The sequence below is a fragment of the Diadema antillarum genome, unplaced genomic scaffold, assembly GCF_040938485.1.
Source record: "Diadema antillarum isolate AM-2024a unplaced genomic scaffold, OU_Dant_1.0 scf00000018, whole genome shotgun sequence".
NCBI classification, from domain to species: domain Eukaryota; kingdom Metazoa; phylum Echinodermata; class Echinoidea; order Diadematoida; family Diadematidae; genus Diadema; species Diadema antillarum.
In genome coordinates, this window is record NW_027270907.1 from 2,227,599 (window position 1) to 2,249,496 (window position 21,898).

At 42.3% G+C, this 21,898-nt stretch overlaps 1 protein-coding gene across 1 annotated transcript in view; it reads left to right on the forward strand.

Annotated features, from left to right (window-relative positions):
* Nucleotides 1-15,265, forward strand: part of LOC139728025 (amidase-like) — a 41,149-nt gene extending 25,884 nt beyond the window's left edge. Inside the window, exons 10-12 of the mRNA XM_071638994.1 lie at nt 12,487-12,587; nt 14,082-14,268; nt 15,051-15,265. Of these exons, the coding sequence (XP_071495095.1) occupies nt 12,487-12,587; nt 14,082-14,268; nt 15,051-15,265 (503 nt within the window). The remainder of the gene's footprint in view (nt 1-12,486; nt 12,588-14,081; nt 14,269-15,050) is intronic.
* The last annotated feature ends 6,633 nt before the right edge of the window (nt 15,266-21,898 follow it).

Sequence of the window (21,898 nt, forward strand, 5' to 3'; positions counted from 1 at the left end):
AACTGTCTAAACATTTCATCCAAAGATGGCTGAATTTCAATTCTGCAAAATAATACAAAATCTCCCTCGTGTAAGAGGGGGTTAGGCCTACCCCATGCCTCCTATACCCTCCCCGTTCAGTCCTTTCTACTAAATACACTTTAGATTAACATATTTTAAAATGTTTCATCTAAAGTGTGCACCATCTGTTACTTCAGTTAAAACAAATGCAAAAGATCCGTGGGTGGAGATATCTATGATACCTTCAATTTGCGGTGAGAACTTTTTGCATTTTGATGTTGCAAATGGTGCAATTTGATGCATGTTTTTGCGCGTTTTATCCACGTGAAACAGTCCCACTTGTTTAAGGTAGCAATATATTTTAGTGTAGATCATTATTTAACAATTTGCCTATAAAATGGTATAATGTAAATACACTTCTTGTATTAATTCTTTTCACTGAATATCATGAACGCGACTGAACCCGAGCGAGCGGAGCGAGCGCCGGAGGGAGAGGGGAGGGTGTGGGAGGGGGGTGTCCCCCCTCCCACGGTGAGAACTTTTTGCATTTTGATGTTGCAAATGGTGCAATTTGATGCATGTTTTTGCGCGTTTTATCCACGTGAAACAGTCCCACTTGTTTAAAGGACAAGTTCACCTTTATAAACATAAGGATTGAGAAAATGCAACAATATTAGTAGAACACATCAGTGAAAGTTTGAGGAAAATTGGACAATCGATGCAAAAGTTATGAATTTTTTAAATTTTTGTGTTGGAACCGCTGGATGAGGAGACTACTACAGCTTGTGAGTCATATGCGTACAACAGTATAAAGGAAATATAAAAGAAAATTCAACATATTTTCACTTTTTTTTCGCATAATAAAAGAGCAATTGACTTGCCTCTTTCTATAGGCAGGGGGAATGATATTACCCATAACATTTATCGGTAACGAGTCAGGGGAATGTGTACTTTTTTCAAAAGATGGAATTTTGTGAAATTCTCTTTATATTTTCCTTATATTGTTGTACGCATGTGACATCTAAGTTATTCATACACTGCAGTAGTCTTCTCATCCAGCGGGTACTGCAAAAAAACTTCAAAAATTCATAACTTTTGAACGGATTGTCTGATTTACCTCAAACTTTCAATGATGTGTTCTACTAATATTGCTACATTCTCTCAATCCTTATGTTTATGAAGGTGAACTTGTCCTTTAAGGTAGCAGTATATTTTAGTGTAGATTATTATTTAATAATCTGCCTATGAAATGGTATAATGTAAATACACTTCTTGTATTAATTCTTTTCACTGAATATCATAAACGCGACTGAACTCGAGCGAGCGGAGCGAGCGAAGGGGGAGGGGAGGGTGTGGGAGGGGGGGGGTGTCCCCCCTCCCACGGTGAGAACTTTTTGCATTTTGATGGTGCAAATGGTGCAATTTGATGCATGTTTTTGCGTGTTTTAACGAGTTGAAACAGTCCCACTTGTTTAAGGTTGCAGTATATGATGTAGATTATCATTGAACAATTTGCCTATGATATGGTATGATTTAAATACACTTCTTGTATTAATTCTTTTCACTGAATATCATGAACGCGACTGAACCCGAGCGAGCGGAGCGAGCGAGGAGGGAGGGGAGGGTGTGGGAGGGGGGTGTCCCTCCTCCCACGGTAAGAACTTTTTGCATTTTGATGTTGCAAATGGTGCAATTTGATGCATGTTTTTGCGCGTTTTATCGACATGAATCAGTAACACTTGTTTAAGGTAGCAGTATATTTTGATGCAGATTATCATTGAACAATTTGCCTATAAAATGCTATCATTTAAATAATCTTCTTGTATTAATTCTTTTCACTGAATATCATGAACACGACTGAACCCGAGCGAGCGGAGCGAGCGAAGGGGGAGGGGAGGGTATGGGAGGGGGGTGTCCCCCCTCCCACCGTGAGAACTTTTTGCATTTTGATGTTGCAAATGGTGCAATTTGATGCATGTTTTTGCGTGTTTTAACGAGTTGAAACAATCCCACTTGTTTAAGGTTGCAGTACATTTTAGTGTAGATTATTATTGAACAATTTGCCTATAAAATGGTATCATTTAAATAATCTTCTTGTATTATTCTTACACTGAATATCATGAACGCTGTCTGTTCAGCAATCAAACAGAAAAAGCATGCACACGAGGGTGTAAATAGGGGCATACTCTCTAAAAAAATCGAGTGAAAATTTTCACTCTAAAAAGAGTGAATACAAAAAAGAGTGAATTTTGAGTGAAATTGGAGTGAATTTTGAGTGAAAAAGCTCATTTTCATTCATTTTGGAGTGACGTCAGGGATCACTCCAAAATCTTCGAGTGATCCCTGACGTCACTCCAAAATGAGTGAAAATGAGCATTTTCACTCAAAATTCACTCCAATTTCACTCGAAATTCACTCTTTTTTGTATTCACTCTTTTTAGAGTGAAAATTTTCACTCGATTTTTTTTAGAGAGTATCCCCTCCCACACGAAGGTGATTTTGCGTTTTCAGACCTGAAATTCAGCGATCTGGTGCAAATTTTTGGTGCAATACTTTTTCATCGAAGTGTTAAAATCACGGAATTTAGCTCTTATTCCGAATGTGCACCACCTGTGTGTATGTATAAAGTAGAGGTAGAGCTTAGGGGAAGGGGGATTCCCCCGTTTTTAGAATTGAAATAAAGCGATCTGGGTGTAGCCACAGTCTACTTCTATGCATGGCGGAAGGGGGGGGGGGAGGGGCTGGCGAGCAGGGAGAAGGCGTGGGCGAGTGTTATCTCCACCCTTCCCTTCCGATGGAGCTTTTGCCTTTTTAAGGTTGAAATTGAGATATCTCGTATACGCATATTTGATGGAATCAACATTTGGGAAATCACAACAACAACAAAAAAACTACTGATATTGGGGGGGGGGACTGAGGGAGGAAAGGGTCGATTAAAAGGGGAAATTCCCCTCATACATGAGGGAACGTTCAGTTTTCGGAATATAAGTGATAAGTCTTGTGCACTCAGCAGAATTATTCATAATTTTTTTTGTAAATGTAAAAAGTGTACTAAGCTAGGGAAAGAGGCACAGAGGGGGAGGGTTTGGGAGGGGGATACCCCTCCCAAGCACGAGAGATTTTGCATATTTTGAATTGAAATTCAACGATCTGGTGCACACTTTGAGTGAAATATTCAAAAAAATATCTTATTTGATGAAAGGTTGCAAAGGAGACCCGCTTCATGTGCATGCATACAGTATACACGCATTTTTTTTTCCGCCTCCCAAATCCCCGGTCCAAATCTTGGGGGGGGGGGGGGGGGGGGGGGGGGCGATCGCCCCCATCGCCCCCCTCTGGCTACGCCAGTGCCCCCCCCCCCTCTTAATTTCCAAAGCGAAAAAAATAGCTATACAAACGGCACTTTTTGGACTGTAAAATGTCAAAATTTCCAAGCTCGCTCGCATTTAATCGTTATACCATTCTCCTGATGTTGCTGCCAGTAACTGACAGCAGTTGCGCCCGTTGCGCGCCCCCTAAATTTCCAAAGCGAAAAAATAGCTACAAACGTCACTTTTTGGACTGTTAAATGTCGAAATTTCCAAGCTCGCTCGCTTCGCTCGCTCGCATTTAATCGTTATGCCATTCTCCTGATGTTGCTGCCAGTAACTGACAGCAGTTGCGCCCGTTGCGCCCCCCTTAATTTCAAAGGCGAAATAAATATAGCTACAAACGGCAGTTTTGTACTGTAAAATGTCAAATTTTTCAAGCTCGCTCGCTCGCATTTAATCGCAATGCTATTCTCCCGATGTTGCTGCCAGTAATTGCCCACAGTTGCACCCGGTGCGCCCCCTTAATTTCCAAAGCGAAAATATATAGCTACAAACGGTAGTTTTTGGACTTTAAAATGTCAAAATTTTCAAGCTCCCTCGCTTTAATTGCTCGCTCGCATTTAATGGTTATGCCATTCTCCTGATGTTGCTGCCAGTAACTGCCAGCTGTTGCGCCCGGTGCGCTCCCCTTAATTTCCAAAGCGAAAAAATAAAGCTACAAACGGTAGTTTTGCGACTGTAAAATGTCTAAATTTTCAAGCTCGCTCGCTCGCATTTAACCGTTATGCTATTCTCCTGATGTTGATGCCAGTAACTGCCAGCAGTTGCGCCCGGTGCGCCCCCCTTAATTTCCAAAGCGAAAAAAATAAAGCTACAAACGGTAGTTTTGCGACTGTAAAATGTCTAAATTTTCAAGCTCGCTCGCTTCGCTCGCTCGCATTTAATCGTTATGCTATTCTTCTGATGTTGATGCCAGTAATTGCCAGCAGTTGCGCCGGATGCGCCCCCCTTTAATATCCAAAGCGATAAAAAAAAAAAAATATATATATAGCTACAAACGGTAGTTTTGCGACTGTAAAATGTCTAAATTTTCAAGCTCGCTCGCTTCGCTCGCTCGCATTTAATCGTTATGCTATTCTTCTGATGTTGATGCCAGTAATCGCCAGCAGTTGGGCCCGGTGTGCCCCGCCCCCTTAATTTCCAAAGCGAATAAGTATAGCTACAAACGGCAGTTTTGTGGTTTTAGAATGTCAAAATTTTCAAGCTCGTTCGCTTCGCTCGCTCGCATTTAATCGTTGTGCTATTCTCGTGATGTTGCCAGTAACTGGCAGCAGTTACGCTCATTACGCCCCCCTTAATTTCCAAAGCAAAAAAATATAGCTACAAACGGCAATTTTGGGACTGTAAAATGTCGAAATTTCAAGCTCGCTCGCTCCGCTCGCTCGCATTTAATCGTTATGCTATTCTCCTGATGTTGATGCCAGCAATTGCCAGCAGTTGCGCCCCGTGCGCCCCCTCCCCTCCTTCTTAATATCCAAAATATAGTTACAAACGGCAGTTTTGGGACTGTAAAATGTCAAAATTTTCAAGCTCGCTCGCATTTAATCGTTATGCCAATCTCCTGATGTTGCTGCCGGTAATTGCCAGCAGTTGAGCCCGATGCGCAACCCCCGTAATTTCGAAAGCGAAAAAATATAGCTACAAACGGCAGTTTTAGTACTGTAAAATGTCAAAATTTTCAACGCTCGCTCGCATTTAATTTTTATGCAATTCTCCTGATGTGGCTCCAAGTAATTTGTTGTTTCACACCGTCATTCTAAAAAACTTACAATGTTGCTCAATGACTGCGCTGTGGAATGTATGACATATCGTTATGTATTGTAGTCCCATTATTAATGCAGACTGACAGCGCACGCACACGCGCGCACACACACATACACACGCAAGCACGCATAAGCATACACACCCTCAAAATTACTTTTCCACGAGGTGCCCCCCCCAATGTCTTGACCCACGGTACTCCACTGTGTGTGTGTGTGTGTGTGTGTGTGTGTGTGTGTGTGTGTGTGTTGAAAGGGGGGGGGGGGGGCTGTAGAGCCCACTAATGTCAAAATCGCCCACTAATGTCAAAACAACCACTAATGTCATAACACGTCGACGACAAATGTCAAACAACCACTAATGTCATAACGCGTCGACGACAAATGTCAAAACAACCACTAAAGTCAAAATCGGGAATTAACCACAAAATGTCATAACACGTCGACCACAAATGTCATATCGCGTCACAGGGGCGGATCCAGGAATTCCGTAAAGGGGGAGGGGGCGCCTTTGCAAAATCAAAGGCTGGCGCGACACTCTGCCCCCCCCCCCCATTCCTTATTTTTGTTTCTGTTGTTTCAACCGAATAATTATAGTGAGGGTGCACCGAAGGGGGATGCGGCCCCTCTCGATCCATGATTGCGTCAACCACAAATGGAAAAACTCATTGCTTGCATTACAGGGGCGGATCCAGGAATTCCACAAAGGAGGGGGCGCCTTTACAAAAGGAAAGGCTGGCGCGACCCTCCCCACTTTTCTTCTTTTTATTTCTGTTGTGTTGACAAAATAAAGACAGGGGGCACTAAGGGGGGGGGGGGGTGCGCCTCCTCTAAATCCGCGATTGCGTCAACCGCAAATGTCAATATTGGATTAACCACAAATGTCATAACACTTCGAACACAAATAATGTCATAACGCGTCACAGGGGCGGATCCATTAATTCCATAAAAGGGCGGGGGGGGGGGGCTATATAAAATCAAAGTCTGGCGCGACCCCCCTTTTCTTATTTTTGTTTCTTTTGTTTTAACCTAATATAGTGTGGGTGCACCAGAGGGGGAAGCGCCCCCGCTCGATCCATCATTGCGTCAACCACAAATGGAAAAACTCATTGCTTGCATTACAGGGGCGTATCCAGGAATTCCGTGAAGGGGAGGCGCCTTTACAAAATCAAGGCTCGCGCGACACCGCCCCATTTTCTTCTTTTCATTTTCTCTTGTTTTAACAAAAAATAGAGAGGGGGCACCATTGGGGATGCGCCCCCTTTCGATCCATGATTGCGTCGACCACAAATGACCTAACCCATTGCTTGCATTACAGGGGCGTATCCAGGAATTCCGTTAAGGGGAGGCGCCTTTACAAAATCAAAGGCTCGCGCGACACCACTCCATTTTCTTCTTTTCGGACACCATGGGGGATGCGCCCCCTCTCGATCCATGATTGCGTCAACCACAAATGACCAAACCCATTGCTTACATTACAGGGGCGTATCCATGAATTCCGTGAAGGGGAGGCGCCTTTACCAAATCAATGGCTCACGCGACACCACCCCATTTTCTTCTTTTCGGGTACCATGGGGGATGCGCCCCCTCTCGATCCATGATTGCGTCAACCACAAATGACTAAACCCATTGCTTACATTACAGGGGCGTATCCAGGAATTCCGTGAAGGGGAGGCGCCTTTACAAAATCAAAGGCTCACGCGACACCACCCCATTTTCTCCTTTTCACTTTCTCTTGTTTTAACAAAATATAAAGAGGGGGCACCATTGGGGATGCGCCCCCTCTCGATCCATGATTGCGTCAACCACAAAATAATGACCAAACTCATTGCTTCCATTACAGGGGCGGGTCCAGGAATTCCGTAAAGGGGAGGGGTGCACCTTTGCATAATTAAAGCCTGACGCATCACCCCATCTTTTTATCATTTATGTTGTTTTGAAGAAAAAAAAAAATAGAGGGGGCATCAGAGGGGCATGCGCCCGTCTCGATCCGCGATTGCGTCAACCACAAAATGTCAAAACTCATTGCTTGCATTAGAGGGGCGGATCCAGGAATTCTGTAAAGGGGAGGAGCCTTTACAAATTTAAAACCTGCCGCACCTCCTATTTTTCATTTCTGTTGTTTTAACAACAACAGAAATGCTTGCTCATTGCTTGTATTACAGGAGCGGGTCCAGGGCCCCGTTTCATAAAAGATGTTAGGATGTTAACTCTTGCTGGAATGACAACTTCCTATAACAACAGCCAATCAGGAAGCTGCATTCATGTCGTTACCATGACAATTGACATTCCAGCAAGAGTTGTTATCATATCAACTTTTTATGAAACGGGGCCCAGGAATTCCGTAAAGCGTAAAGAGGGGAACGCCTTCTCAAAATGAAAGGTTGGCGCAATCCCCCTCCCCCTTATTAATATCTTTGTATTTCTTTTGTTTAAACGACAGTTAAAGCGGCAGTCTTTAATTTTGTAAAGGAGCCTCCACTTTACGGAATTCCTGGTTCCGCCCCCTGTAATGCAAACAATGGGTTTTGCCATTAAATTGTTGTTGACGTAGTCGCGGATCTAAAGGGGGACACGGTACCCCTTCCCCGTCTCTATTTTTGTTAACACAAAAGAAATTAAATGAAAAAAAGGCGAGACAGTTTGCGCAACTTTTTGATTTTATAAACGCTTCTCTCCTTTACGGAATTTGGACGGCCCCTCTAATGCAAGCAATGGGTGTTTACATTTGTGTTTAACCCAATCGCGGATAGAGAGGGGGCTCATACCTCTATGGTGACTCCTTCAATTTTTTTTTAACAATAGAAAAATTAAAAGAAAAAATAGGGGGGTGCGGCAGATTTAAATTTTGTAAAGGCGCTTCCCCTTTACGGAATTCCTGGATCCGTCCCTGTACGGCAAGCAATTAGTTTTGATATTATGGTTAACGCAATCGCGGATCGAGAAGGAGGCGCATCCCCCTCTGGTGCCACCTCTCTTTTTTTAAACAATAATAATAATTATAAATATTTTGTAAAGGCTCCTCCCGTTTGCTGAATTCCTGGATCCGCCCTTAATGCAAGCTATGAGTTTGGACATTTGTGGTTGACGCAATCATGGATTGGGAGGGGACTGATACATCTCTGGTGCCCCCTTTTTTTTGTTAAAACAACAAAAATAGATAAAATGGGGGATGGTGGAAGCCTTTAATTTTGTAAAGGTGCCTACCTTTTACGGAATTCCTGGATCCCTGTAATGCAAACGATGCAGCAGCTTTGATTTTGTAAGGGCGCCTCCCCTTTACGGAATTCCTGTATCCGTCCCTATCATGCAAGCAATGAGTTTTGACATTTTGTGGTTGACGCAATCGCGGACCGAGAAGGGGGAGCATCCCCCTCTGGTGCTCCCTCTCTTTCTTCTTCTTTAGTTAAAACAATAGAAAAAATGGGAAAAAAAATGGAGGGTGGGGGTGCGGCAGTTCTAGTTTTGTATAGACGCCTCCCCTTTACGAAACTCCTTGATCCGCCCCTGTAACGCGTTATGCCGCACCCCTATTTTTTTTTTCATTTCTGTTGTTTTAACAACAACAAAAACAAAAACAAAAACAAAAAATAGAGGGGGGGGGGGTACCAGAGGGGGATGCGCCCCCCCCCCCCCCCCCCTCGATCCGCGATCGCGTCAACCACACCTAATGTCAAAACTCATTGCTTGCATTACGGGGGCGGGTCCAAGAATTCCTTAAAGCGCAAAGGGGAGACGTCTTTTCAAAATGAAAGGCTTGCGCAATCCCCGTCCCCTTATTTTTCTTTTTATTTCTTTTGTTCAAACGTAAAAAAAAAAGAATGGGGGTGCGGCAATCTTTTGTAAAGGGGCCTCCCCTTTACGGAATTCCTGGTTCCGCCCCATGCAATGCAAACAATGAGATTTGCCAAAAACTTGTGGTTGACGCAGTCGCGGGTGGAGAGGGGGGGGGGGCGGTATACCCCCTCATCGTCTCTATTTTTGTTAACACGAGAGAAGTTAAATAAAAAAAAGAAAAAAAAAAGGAGAGGTGGCTTGCGCAGGCATTTGATTTTTTTTTAAAGGCGTCTCCCCTTTGTGAAATTCCTAGACCCGCCCCTATAGTGCAATCGCGGATCAAGAGGGGCGCATTCCTCTCTGCTGCCTTCTTTCATTTTTTTTAAACAAAAGAAATAAAAAAGAAAAAACGGGGTGAGGCAGTTCTAACTTTGTAAAGGTGGCTCCCCTTTACGAAACTCCTGGATCCGCCCCTGTGACGCGTTATGACATTTGTGGTTAATCCAATATTGATATTTGTGGTTGACGCAATCGCGGATTTAGAGGGGGCGCATCCCCCTTTAGTGCCCCTTCTCTTTATTTTTTTTTTCAACACAACAAAAATAAAAATAAGAAAATGGGGTGGGGGCGAAGGTCGCGCCAGCCTTTTATTTTGTAAAGCCGCCTCCCCTTTACGGAATTCCTGGATCCGCCCCCGTAATGTAAGCAATGAGTTTGGATATTTGTGGTTGACGCAATCATGGATCGAGAGGGGGTGCCTCCCCCTTTGGTTCCCCCTCACTATAGTATGTTAAAACAACAGAAATAAAGATAAGAAAATGGGGGGAGGGGTCACGCCAGCCTTTGATTTTTTTTTTTTTAAGGCGCCCCTCCCCTTTACGGAATTCCTGGATCCACCCCTGTGACGCGTTAGGACATTTGCAGTTAGTTTGAAAATTTTGACATCTGTGGTCGACGCATTATGACATTTGTGGTTAATCCCCGATTTTGACATTTGCGGTTGACGCAATCGCGGATTGAGAGGGGGTGCATCCCCCATTAGTGCACAATCTATTTATTTCGTCAACACAACAGAAATGAAAAGAAGAAAATAGGGGAGGGGGAGGGTCGCGCAAGACTTTTACTTTGCAATGCCGCCTCCCCTTTACGAAATTCCTGGATCCGCCCCTGTAATGCAAGCAATGAGTTTGGTCATTTGTGCTTATTAAAACAACATAGATAAAAAGAAGAATATGGGGGGGGGGGGTGCGGTAGCCTTTAATTTTGTAAAGCCGCCTCCCCTTTACGAAATTCCTGGATCCGCCCCCGTAATGCAAGCAATGAGTTTTGATATTTGTGGTTGACGCAATGATGGGTCGAGAGGAGGAGCATCCCCCTGTGGTGCACTCTCACTCTAATTATTAGGTTAAAACAACAGAAACAAAATAAGAAATGGGGGGGGGGGGAGTGTCGCCAGCCTTTGATTTTGTAAAGGCGCCCCCCCCCCCCTTTACGGAATTCCTGGATTCCCCCCCCCCCCCCTGTGACGCGTTATGACATTTGTGGTCGACGTGTTATTGCATTTGTGGTTAATCCCCGATTTTGACTTGTGGTTGACGCAATCGTGGATTGAGAGGGGGCGCATCCCCCTTTAGTGCCCCTCTCCTTATTTCGTCAAAGAAGGTCGCGCCAGCCTTTGACTTTGTAAAGATGCCTCCCCTTTGCAAAATTCCTGAGTCCGCCCCTGTAATGCAAGCAATGAGTTTTTCCATAATGTGGTTGACGCAATGATGGATCGAGAGGGGGCGCTTCCCCCTCTCGTGTACCCTCACTAACAGAAACAAAAATAAGAAATGGGGGTCGCGCCAGCCTTTGAATTTGTAAAGGCCCCCCTTTTTTTACGGAATTCATGGATGCGCCCCTGTGTCGCGTTATGACATTTTGTGGTCGACGTGTTATGACATTTGTGGTTAATCCAATATTGATATTTGTGGTTGACGCAATCGCGGATTTAGAGGGGGCGCACCCCCCTTTAGTGCCCCCCTCTCTTTATTTTGTGAACACAACAGAAATAAAAATAAGAAAATGGGGGGGGGGGGGGGGGGGGGGCCGAGGGTCGCGCCAGCCTTTGATTTTGAAAAGGCACCTCCCCTTTATGGAATTCCTCGATCCCCCCCCCCCCCCCCCTTGTGACGCGTCATGACATTTTGCAGAAAATGTGGAAATTTTGACATTTGTCGTCGACGTATTAGGACATTAGTGGTTAATCCGATTTTAACATTTGTCGTCGACGTGTTATGACATTTGCAGTAAAAATGGAAAATTTTGACATTTGTCGTCGACGTGTTATGACATTAGTGGTTGATCCGATTTTGACATTTGTCGTCGACGTGTTATGACATAAGTGGTTGTTTTGACATTTGTCGTCGACGTGTTATGACATTAGTGGTTGTTTGACATTTGTCGTCGACGCGTTATGACATTAGTGGTTTGTTTTGTCATTTGTCGTCGACGTGTTATGACATTAGTGGTTGTTTTGACATTAGTGGGCGATTTTGACATGAGTGGGCTCTACAGGGGCACCAAGCTTCTCCACCCCATCCCTCCCAAGGCTGCGCCGGTCCAGTTATGGGCTTGTAATCGTGGTAATGGTGACTATCGCCGATCATCCCCCACTCCTCAGTACGGATTTACGCCGTTGCATATAATATAACTGATGATGACTTTTGTTGTCGGGAACATGTACCAAACGTTCCACCCTCAGGGTCTGAAATACTATTTTGGGAGGCCATAAGTCCCTCGACTTCGTCTCGGGACTTATAACCTCCCTCAATAGCATTTCAAACCCTTCGGGCCGGAACATTCGATATGTTCCCTCACCCGCCAGTCATCATCTATATAATACTGCCCTCTCTTATCCTGACGCCTCTAAGAAGTGAAGACCACCCCCCCCCCCCCCCGAAAAAAAAAAGTGATTTTAAACACTACAATGAAAACTCCAACAAACCCACGCAATTTATCTATGCTATTTCCTACAAAAACATGCGATGAATTTACAGTAAAATGCTTCAGTTGCATAATTACGATTTCATTTTGGCTAGCATAAAATACGATTCTGTTGTGGTGTGCACGACCTACGTAGCTACCACTGTGTTGGCAGCTTACAAAATGCAATCATAAACATTGTTTCTCCCATATCAGGCCAAATCGCTTGTACAGACGGGGTCGGACTGTTCGGGCCATTTTAAAGCTACAAAAGAGCCCCCCCCCCCTCCCCCCCCCGCACAAACACAATAAGAGGGTAAAAATGGTAACGGATGTTATTACATGTAGACAACGAGTGAATCAAATGTCCTGGTCTTGATAAGCGGGTGGTGTTGTTGCAGATGCACAAATGTTTTGAAAACAGTATTGTTTTGTTTCTGGTCTATAGAACAGCTCTCCGTTTGTGATACAGTACTACAGTAGTATAAAAATCAGTCTCGAATAAGACCCTTATGTTGCGTTATGTAATGTCATCCAAGTCCTGCAGCAATAAGGCCAGTGATAATAAGTACGAACAAGTTGCCGCTAATGAACAGGATGCCGTTTCTTTCCAGGTGCCGGAAGTGGCCACACCGGGTTCTACCCCACGAGCTTTGTGACTGAAAGTGGCAAGATGTTCGCATCGAGTCCCAATAACATATCTAATCAAATGAAGGTATAGCTACAGCGCAATTCGTACCCTCTTTTCAGATTTGAAGTTATTCTATACAGTTGATATACAATGAACCGTTATTTTTTTTATTTGGCTACGCAGGGCGGCATATCCCCAGTAACGTTACTTTCTCTCTGAGAGGTATTTGCATAGCTCAAGTGCCAAAGATTAGTTGGAGGTTACATTCCCACTACGTTTGCAACCCTGAGTGATTCTGTAGCCATAGAAAGTACACTCTATATAGTCAACCTCGCACAAATTGGCTAAGTGGAAGGAAAAAATCTGTCAAAATAGTTAAACGCATGTGTTAATTCTACCGTTATTGTGTAAGTCGAAATTTAAGTAAATCGATTGTTTGTCTTTTTAATGCGACTTTCTCAATGCGAGTTTGATTGTATATCACCAGAACACTGCAGGATTTCATGTACGTATGCTCTGGCGCAAAGTGTAAAGTTCGGTAAAACGTATTGCATTTTTCTTATTAATTTTGATACTTTATAATTCATATTTTTGCGTATTCGTAGGGATATTAATGGTGTCGACGCTCAACGCGGAGAGGCGTGTAGGGACTTACGTGTACACAAAAGAAAAAGTCTTCAGATCTCGTTCTCAGATACATGCTTTGTTTTTCGATATGTAAATACATCGGCAGCTATAATTGTGACATGATACGTGAATGATACTTGCTTACATAAAAGTGTGTGTGTATATTAATATTCAAGTTTATTTATCAAAGCTTTTTGACCCGGCCATGCAGCAAGGGCCCAATACCCATACACGAGACCAGCTAGGGAGCTACTGTTACTTAAAGGTAGGGGATACCTTTTACAGACCTCCCAAAATGCAGCAAAACATTACATATGAACCTCAGGGGACTTGCTTAGGCCACTGCTTAGAAATTTGGAAGTCAACAGTTATCTAAAATTTGAATAATGCACAAAACTCAACTACTCAGTAGTTCTGTGTGTCAGCCACACTTAAGCCTTTTTGTTGCATTCTTCTGTATTTGTGATCTATAAACACAAATCTAAAAGTACAAGAGCTGATGTAATAACATATATAGAGTGTGTGGTAAGAATGTACAATTGTATATAGAAATGTTTGTAAGTGTTGATAAACTTTCTTCACAAAATATACATGATGGACACACATGCAGTACATGGGTCTGCAAAGGTAGCCTAGTAATGTACTGGAATTTACGGTGAGCCCCGAAAACAATTCAATTCAAAATCTAACCGTCAAAAAAATGTACTAAATGTTACCTTCCACTTTCAATACTTTATGGAAGTTTCTAAAATGATATTCTCTTCAACATGCCACTGTATTTATACAACTCTTCATTTAAGGCGTGCAAATGGGATTCCCTACCTTTAAAGGAGCTCTCTGGCAAAATATGACTTCCATATTTCGCATGAAATCTGCTGAATATCAGAAATGATATTCGCCTTGAGTAAGATCTGGACCGCAATGTTCATAATTATATCATTTGAATTTTAGTTGCTTCTCATGAAAGCCGAGTACATGAAGAGGAACTACCGTGGTCTTGTGTATGCTAGAGGGCGCAATCTTGCCAAGCTTCTCCGGAGTGGCTATGATCAAGCATTGAAAGAAGTGGACATTTTAGCACTCCCGACCATTCCCTTCACCGCCACCAAACTCCTCACCCAGGCAGACAGTCTCGCAGGTAGGCCTCAGCAGTCAAATCATATTTTGGCCAAACGCCCTCAGTGTTCAACATCTGTTGAATTTAATCTCGAGCTTCTAGAATCTTGCTCCAATCTTGCCTAAACTAGTGTGAATCGTCTAGGCAATTAACAGGCCTTATTTTGTGATTTCAACCAGGTTTTGAATTTCTGTACCACTTGTTGTGTGACAAACTTCATTTTTAATCATTTTTGCACCCTAATTTGAATCATTAGAGAAAAATTCAATGGGATTACCCTGCACCACAGAGTCAAGTATATATAATGCATGTATACCAAGTGTAAGATTTACTGTCGTTTGTGTCATTTTACTCGCGTCTACAAGACTTTAGAAGTAACAATATGGAATTTACAGTATACAGTCATATAACTCGCAGGTTTCAAAGGGTTGGTCTCAGTATTGTCCTGGTACACAAAGTACGTCTAAATTCTTTGAGCCGAGTAGGTTCATATAATTCAGAGGTAAGCCTACTACGTGTACACGATTCCTTGCGTCTCACGGGAAAAAAAAACAGCAACTGTGAGTTATCTGTTTTATAAAATGGGTCAATAATTCATAAGTGCTGTCTAGTTTACCGAATGCATGGAAAAATCATACGTCTGGTAATAACGCGATGCACTATTATGGGAATGGCATAACTGGAAAGGAAAAATTCACACAGTTAGTGAGAAATGATTACGTGTCAATTGACCAATCAAGTTGCAAGAATGCACTAACTTATGTTACAATAAGTTTTGTTCATGTATTTTTCATCAATCACAGAATATCATAAGAGAGCATCTGAGGTCAATATCAACACGATGCCTTTCAACCTGACGGGTCATCCCGCCATCAGCGTCAACGCCGGATTCCTGGACGGCTTACCTGTTGGACTCATGCTGGTAGGAAGGCACTTTGAAGACACCACCGTCCTCAGGGCCGCTCAGGCTGTAGAAGCCGTGACCGATCCCGTAGACATAAGTACGCCAAATATATGAAACGCCGTCAAGTCCAAGACATGTTCATGCTTCATGACGACATATTTTACAGTCGTATATACATGTATAGGAGTAATGGACTGCTTGTGATGTGGAGTACTCGGGAATATGCATTATATTCATCTAAGGGTCATATCCGTGGTGGATTCTTACTGTATTCCAACGCACGGCAATTTATATAGACATCTGAAATGAGGTAATCAAATACCCATCATTTATTATGCTGTTCTCTAGGAAGCATGCAAAGAACATGTAGCTATGTAGCTGTGTCTCATAGTTCACCAGCGCATACCAGAAGGTCATTGCTAACCTTCTCGCTGGCAAGGAATGCCTTGGGTCCCTTAATGTATTGTTCTGAAATTGTGTTCATAGTCTCATGCTGTACCTGTTTTGTAACTGGGGGATAAGCAATGACCTTTTCTAAAATCTTTATTTATGCATATACCAACTTGCCCTTTGTTAAAATTCAAATGAAGAGAAACTAGTAATCCAGTCAAAGCCTTGTGGGACACCTTCGAACTGTACTTCTATCCTTGATCTTTGTAAGAAATTAGGATGCCTTGTGGGTTATATCCTTTTATTGATATGTCAGCACTCACAAACACGAATCAATAATTCCTAATAATAATAGAAAAGATTGGTTAGAGAATTCTTTATTTGCTCATGAATCACAGTAACTGACAATGCACGTCTCCACTACACTCGTATTATGAAGAGAGAGAGGGAGAGAGAGAGAGAGAGAGAGAGAGAGGAAGAGAACAAAACACTGAAAATGAGAGTAGACGGATACCTGTCTACGATGGATTTAAAGATGGGGAAAAATCTTGAGGGGCAAGACAAGCGGCAAGTAATGTGGTAAGTTGTGACTGTAATGCTCAGATGTTATTTGGATACAAAATGTATATTTTGGAGACCAGAGTAAGGGGCAAATGACCCACTGCCACACATATCTTTGCTCCAAACTGAAAAAACACAAAACAGAAACAAAATAAAACCAAATACCCAGATCATTAGAACTTCATCATGCTTGCTTAAAGTACGAGCATTGGCATGCTGGTATGGGTATTACGTTTTGTTTGTCATTTTAATAGTCACTAATCTTAATTCGGTTAAAACAGGTAATTTTCTTGTTCCGCTATATAGTGCGGAATATTTTGAAATAGTATAGTGGGGAGAGGGGGACTTATTTTGCTCCCCCCCCCCCCCAATTTCGGCCGTCCATCGCGCAATCATGGCAAAAATTCGCACTCATGTTGCCAATTACAACATGTATGTGATCTATAAGAATGAATAATTAAATGTTCCAAAAACATGGTTGTTTTTCTCTTAATTATTGCAATTCTTCTCGTTTTAAGAATTATCACGAAAAATGTCGAGAAAACCCCCTACATGGGGTTATATCTCCATGCGCACTCGTGTCATTTTCTTTCTTGATCAGGATTGACAAGTTTTTTGGGTTGTGTTTTTTTTTAAATCCTGACAGCTTTACAAAAGTTCCCGAAGATTACGTACATATAGCTCGTACGTTATCAACAGTAGGATCAGCTGAAGCATGACATTGTGCTTCTAGAGTTCTGCCAAATCATTGTCAGTACACGCTTGTTTCACTCCATGTCGATGTTTAACAGTATTCCACATGACGTAGCGATCTTCAGCCAAGTATTTTTGGTATAGAACCACAGACAAGAGGAGGACAGCAGAGAATGTGTAGGCTGCCATGCATCCATTCAGTGCGCCACTAAATGAACCAGTGAAGTCCAAACTGTAACCTGAAAAAGGGTTGATGGGTAAGAAATGAAACCAGTGTTACTTTTACCAGTACATTAATTTTGTGAATTGAACATCATAGGCTATCTCATTTAATCCCTGATAGATGTCATGGCAATTTTTGAACCGGACAATAAAACGAATTGAAATCAGCAATCTCCCACGTTAATGTTCATGACTGTAATTGTCACCCCGCAGGCCTCAAAGATTAGGTGCAGTCAATCAACGTGCTATGATTATATTTTAGCGAGGTAAATAGCAGTAAACATTTTGTCTGAGTATGTAGTAGGAGTATCACAACGGGGTATTACATCAATAATTTGGCGAGCAGGTCCCTACACTTTGTACTAAAAGACCTGAAAAAAGTGATAGAAAACTTGCCGAATACTGCCCCCAACGTCCAACCAGTGCCAACAGTCACTATCATGGACGTCATAGGCACTGAGTCCCGATCTGGGAAAACTTCACTTGTTATAACATAAGGCAGGGTGTTGAGGAGTGAATTGACGAACAAGCCAGTTACTGTCGATGGAATAGAAAAATAGGAGTGAAACCTGTCAATAAAGTAACATGTTGAAAAGGAAACAATTCTTAAAGTAAATAATTCTGATGCATTAATTTTGTAAAAACCGCGGTCCCGAACCGCGGTACCTCCTGCTGCGGGTTGATGTTCGCTATTGCCAAGGTTCGTTATTCTGAAACGCAAATCCGTAAACCTAGATGTTCGTTTGCCCGAAAATGAAACAGGGTTCTTTAAGCCGAACAGGCGTTATTCCAAAAGTTCGATTACTGTATTCGATCCTTCGGAATAGGAAACAGGACTCGTTATTTCAAAGGTTCAGTAGTCCGAAAGTGAAATATATAAGATTTGTAGGAAATTCCCAAGGTTAGATAGTCCGAAAATAAAGTAAGGCCAGTTAGTCCGGTAACGGAAAAAAGTAATAGAGTGGCTATACTGTACTAACGAACATTTTCTCATTTTCTGATGAACAATTGTTAGGAAAAACGACCCACTCCCCTCTTTTTATGCCTCCGCAACGAAGTGGCCGGAGGCATTATGTTTTCGGGTCGTCCGTCCGTCCGTCCGTCCGTCCGTACTTCCGTCCGTACGTCCGTCCGTCCCATTTTGTTTTTGTCGATATCTCAAGAACCGTGTGATGGTTTTACATCAAACTTGGTATGAGGGCATATCCTTGGGGGATAATACTTTGTGTGGATTTTAGGGTCACAGGGTCAAAGGTCAAAGGTCACAGGTTATTTTGTGAAAAAAAATTGAAATTTCATGTTTTTCTCCATATCTCGCAAATGGTTCAAGGTATCTTCATGGAACTTAGTATATATGCTTGTACCGATGGGCAGTGATTATCTAGGGAAGTTGGGGGTCATGGGTCAAAGGTCAGGTGGGTCAAAGGTCAAGGTCAACTTCTCAAAATATCACTACTTTCCTTAAAATGCAATATGCCTGAAGGGTTTTTTTTTTTTTTAACTTGATGTATGGCATGTATTACCCAATATATATTTTTGGGGAAGTTTCTTGCCAAAAGGTCAAAGGTCAAAAGGTAAAAGGTCAAGTGAAAGTGCTAAATTGCACTTTTTCCTCCATATCTCGAAAGTAACTCAAGGTATCATCATGAAACTTACATATTTATGCATGTTCAACCTAACAGTGAGTCTCTTTGGAACTGTGAGGTCAAAGATCAAAGGCCAGGTTTAGATAATGCTATTTTCCCGTGTGATACTGAAATTATACTTTTTCTCAATACCTTGAAAATTACTCAATGCATAAACTTATAAAAGGGTCAAAAGTCAAGTAAAAATCATCAGTTCCCCAAATACCTGCACTCTGACATTTTAATCATTCATCCAATTGAACCTAGTTCTAGGAAAGTGAACATTCAGCACATTTGTGTCAAACCTGTCATTTTAATATTTTGCCAGTTGTGTGAAACTGTCATCACACATTGTCAAGACATTGTACTACAGACCTATTAGGAGAACCAGCATTATGGCGGAGGCATATCAGTAGCCGTAGCGATATATCTAGTTTCTCTAACGAACTTCGGACTTTTGAACCTTGAGAATAACGAACTGTCACCCCTGGTGCGTACAGCTAATGTCATTACGGTGTTACTACTACAAAATTAATACTGTGTAGGCCCTACCATCAGCATCACGAAAACAAAACGATCGATGTTACAAACAAGTTATACTGTATCATTATCAATACCTGCGCTACCACACTACAACTACATTACCTTTGGATTATCAATTTGTTTGTCCAGACTTTTGCCTGAAAATCAGGATGGAAAAATAACAATGGTATGCTGATGAACATGGTCATGTTTTATGCGCAAGATTTTGTATGATTCCAGGAATTTGAAAATACACTGAACTTGCATGCATCCCATATCCCACTCGGATGTGATGTAATTTTTGTTAGTTGTATGAACACACATATATATCTGTGTGTGTGTGTGTGTGTGTGCAAGCCTGTATACACTTAGACATGTGAGTACTGTTGCGCATGTGTACATGTTGGTATCCATGTGCATGGTTATTATTTACTCATAATACTGCTGTACCATGGATGGCACAGCTGAACTGCATCATTTTGTTAATCCTGTTCTCCGTAATTCTCCGTATTTATCGTTCGCAGAACGCTGATTCTGATGTTCTGCTGTTCTATCTATATTTCGAATAAAATCAGTATAAAGAGATAGGCCTACTGCGATTTCTCTGCGATACTCACCCGAGTATCGTAAGTTCACCTTGCACATATTCTTGCATACTGTCACCCTAGAAGAGCATAGCAAATTTAGGGACCTCAATAAGGGCGTGGTATCGACTTGCCTATTCTATCACCATGACAATAATACCTGCCATATTTATGGAAAATCTGACCATGCATTTTCAAAAAGTTGATAAAAATGTAAAAACTGACCCTTATTTGGTCCCTGCCAGAAGGGGGCCAACCCTGGATATGGCATAAACATACTTACATTGTACATTAGTACATAATTTATGGGGCAAAAAAAAAATGCTATGTACTACACTGTATTATTATGTACACTGTATTATCTTTAAAAGAAAAAAGAAATGGTGAAAACTGAACCCCAACAAGATTTTTTTTTGTTAAACATTCCCTAATTTTGGAGCTGTGGGACTCCCTTGGGCCGCCGAAGGGGGGGGGGGGTGAGGGGTGAGGAAATATGCCCAGTTGAACAAAGTGCGATTCTATGCCCCTATAGGGATGCTACCTGCCAAACAAATTTCGTGAAAATCTATCATCGAGTTTCTGGAGGAAGTTGAAATGTGAAAATTGGGCCAATATTTGCACCTCTTCAGGGCCCCGGGGGCACCCTCGGATCTACCATGAACAAACCTGAAGTTACAATCATCAGTATACCTGCTCATAGCACTACTTAAGCTCTTGAGGAAATATTTGTAGAGAATGGGGGAGGGGGCGGACATGTGCAAATTTGAAGAAGTAAGATCCCATCATCCGAGGGCTTCTTCCTGCCAAGTTTAACGACAATCCACCATGTCATTTAGAAAAAAAAAGAAAAAGAAAAGAAAACCAATGAAAGTGTATACATTTGGCCCCAATTGGCCCCCAAGTCCCTGATGGGGGCATGGTGTCCATTTGAATAAATTGTGATCCTATAATTAATGCTACCTGCCAATTCTGATTTGGTGGAAATCTGTTTTCATTGAAAAGCTAAAAATGTGAAAAGTCGACGCACAACGGACGCTGAACGATGAATGATTGCAAAAAGTCACTTGAGCTTTTGACTCAGAAGAGCTAATAAGACCGGGGAAAATAAGTATAAAAAAGATTTATGTGTAATATTTTTATCATTGCCAGCTTGGAAGAGGGGCATCATACTGTATAATCCAAATTTGTCTTCCAGTAAAGCTTTCCCTTCTGGGATTTACAAGCATATATATTATTCTTTATACAGCCCTTTGTACTTGTAGTTCGTAGAAAATAGTAGATAATGATAGCTTGATTTTTTTCAAGAATTTGCAAGCATGCGAGTTTCTTCGTTGATTTGAAGTTTTGAGCATCGCTTTACACTTTACAACTCTGTCCACAAAGTTCGACAACTTTTCAAATTGATCTCCTTCCATAACAGTTAGAAACATTTACATTCTGACACCAACACGCCAATGATTCAACGACAGTGTCTCGATGATCTTACAGGATGAGATTACAAACATCAGAGGTAAAGTGGTGATGTGTTTGACGCTGAGCATGATGCATATACCCACTACAATGGGTACATAATAGAGGAAGAGCTTCGGGAATGGCAGGTAGTCGGCGATCACTGCAGTAGTCAGTTTTCCCGCTAATTCCGAGGCTGCCATGATCGGCATAGCAACCGCTGCTGTTGATTCTTTGAATCCAAGAGACAACACGAGCTTTGCCTGAACAGGATGACCGAGAAAGAACATAACAAAACACAGAAATAGCACGGAGGACCAGGATGGAGGAGTGGAGAGTCGAGAGATCAATCCTAAAAGGCAGAGAAGAAAGTTTGAGAACGGTCTTGTCATGTGCCCTGCTTAATGCACGCGTTGACACTACCTGTATTATGCAGGCTCAAGGACGAAACGTCTTGTGCCAGAAAGAACGACACGAACGCACGCGATTCAAGGTATCCATGCCCGGGAGTAACGCACAGGGAGTAACGACGCGACGCACGCCGAGGCGCGTTATCTTCTGGGGCCCATTCGCGTCGTTCTCTACGGCATGGCTTCCATGAATCACATGCGTTCTCGTCGTTCTCCCTGAGATGGACCAGGACCAGGACGAAAAGATCTTAGTCTGTCTGTACCATTATCTGAATGCACATGCAGCGTGTA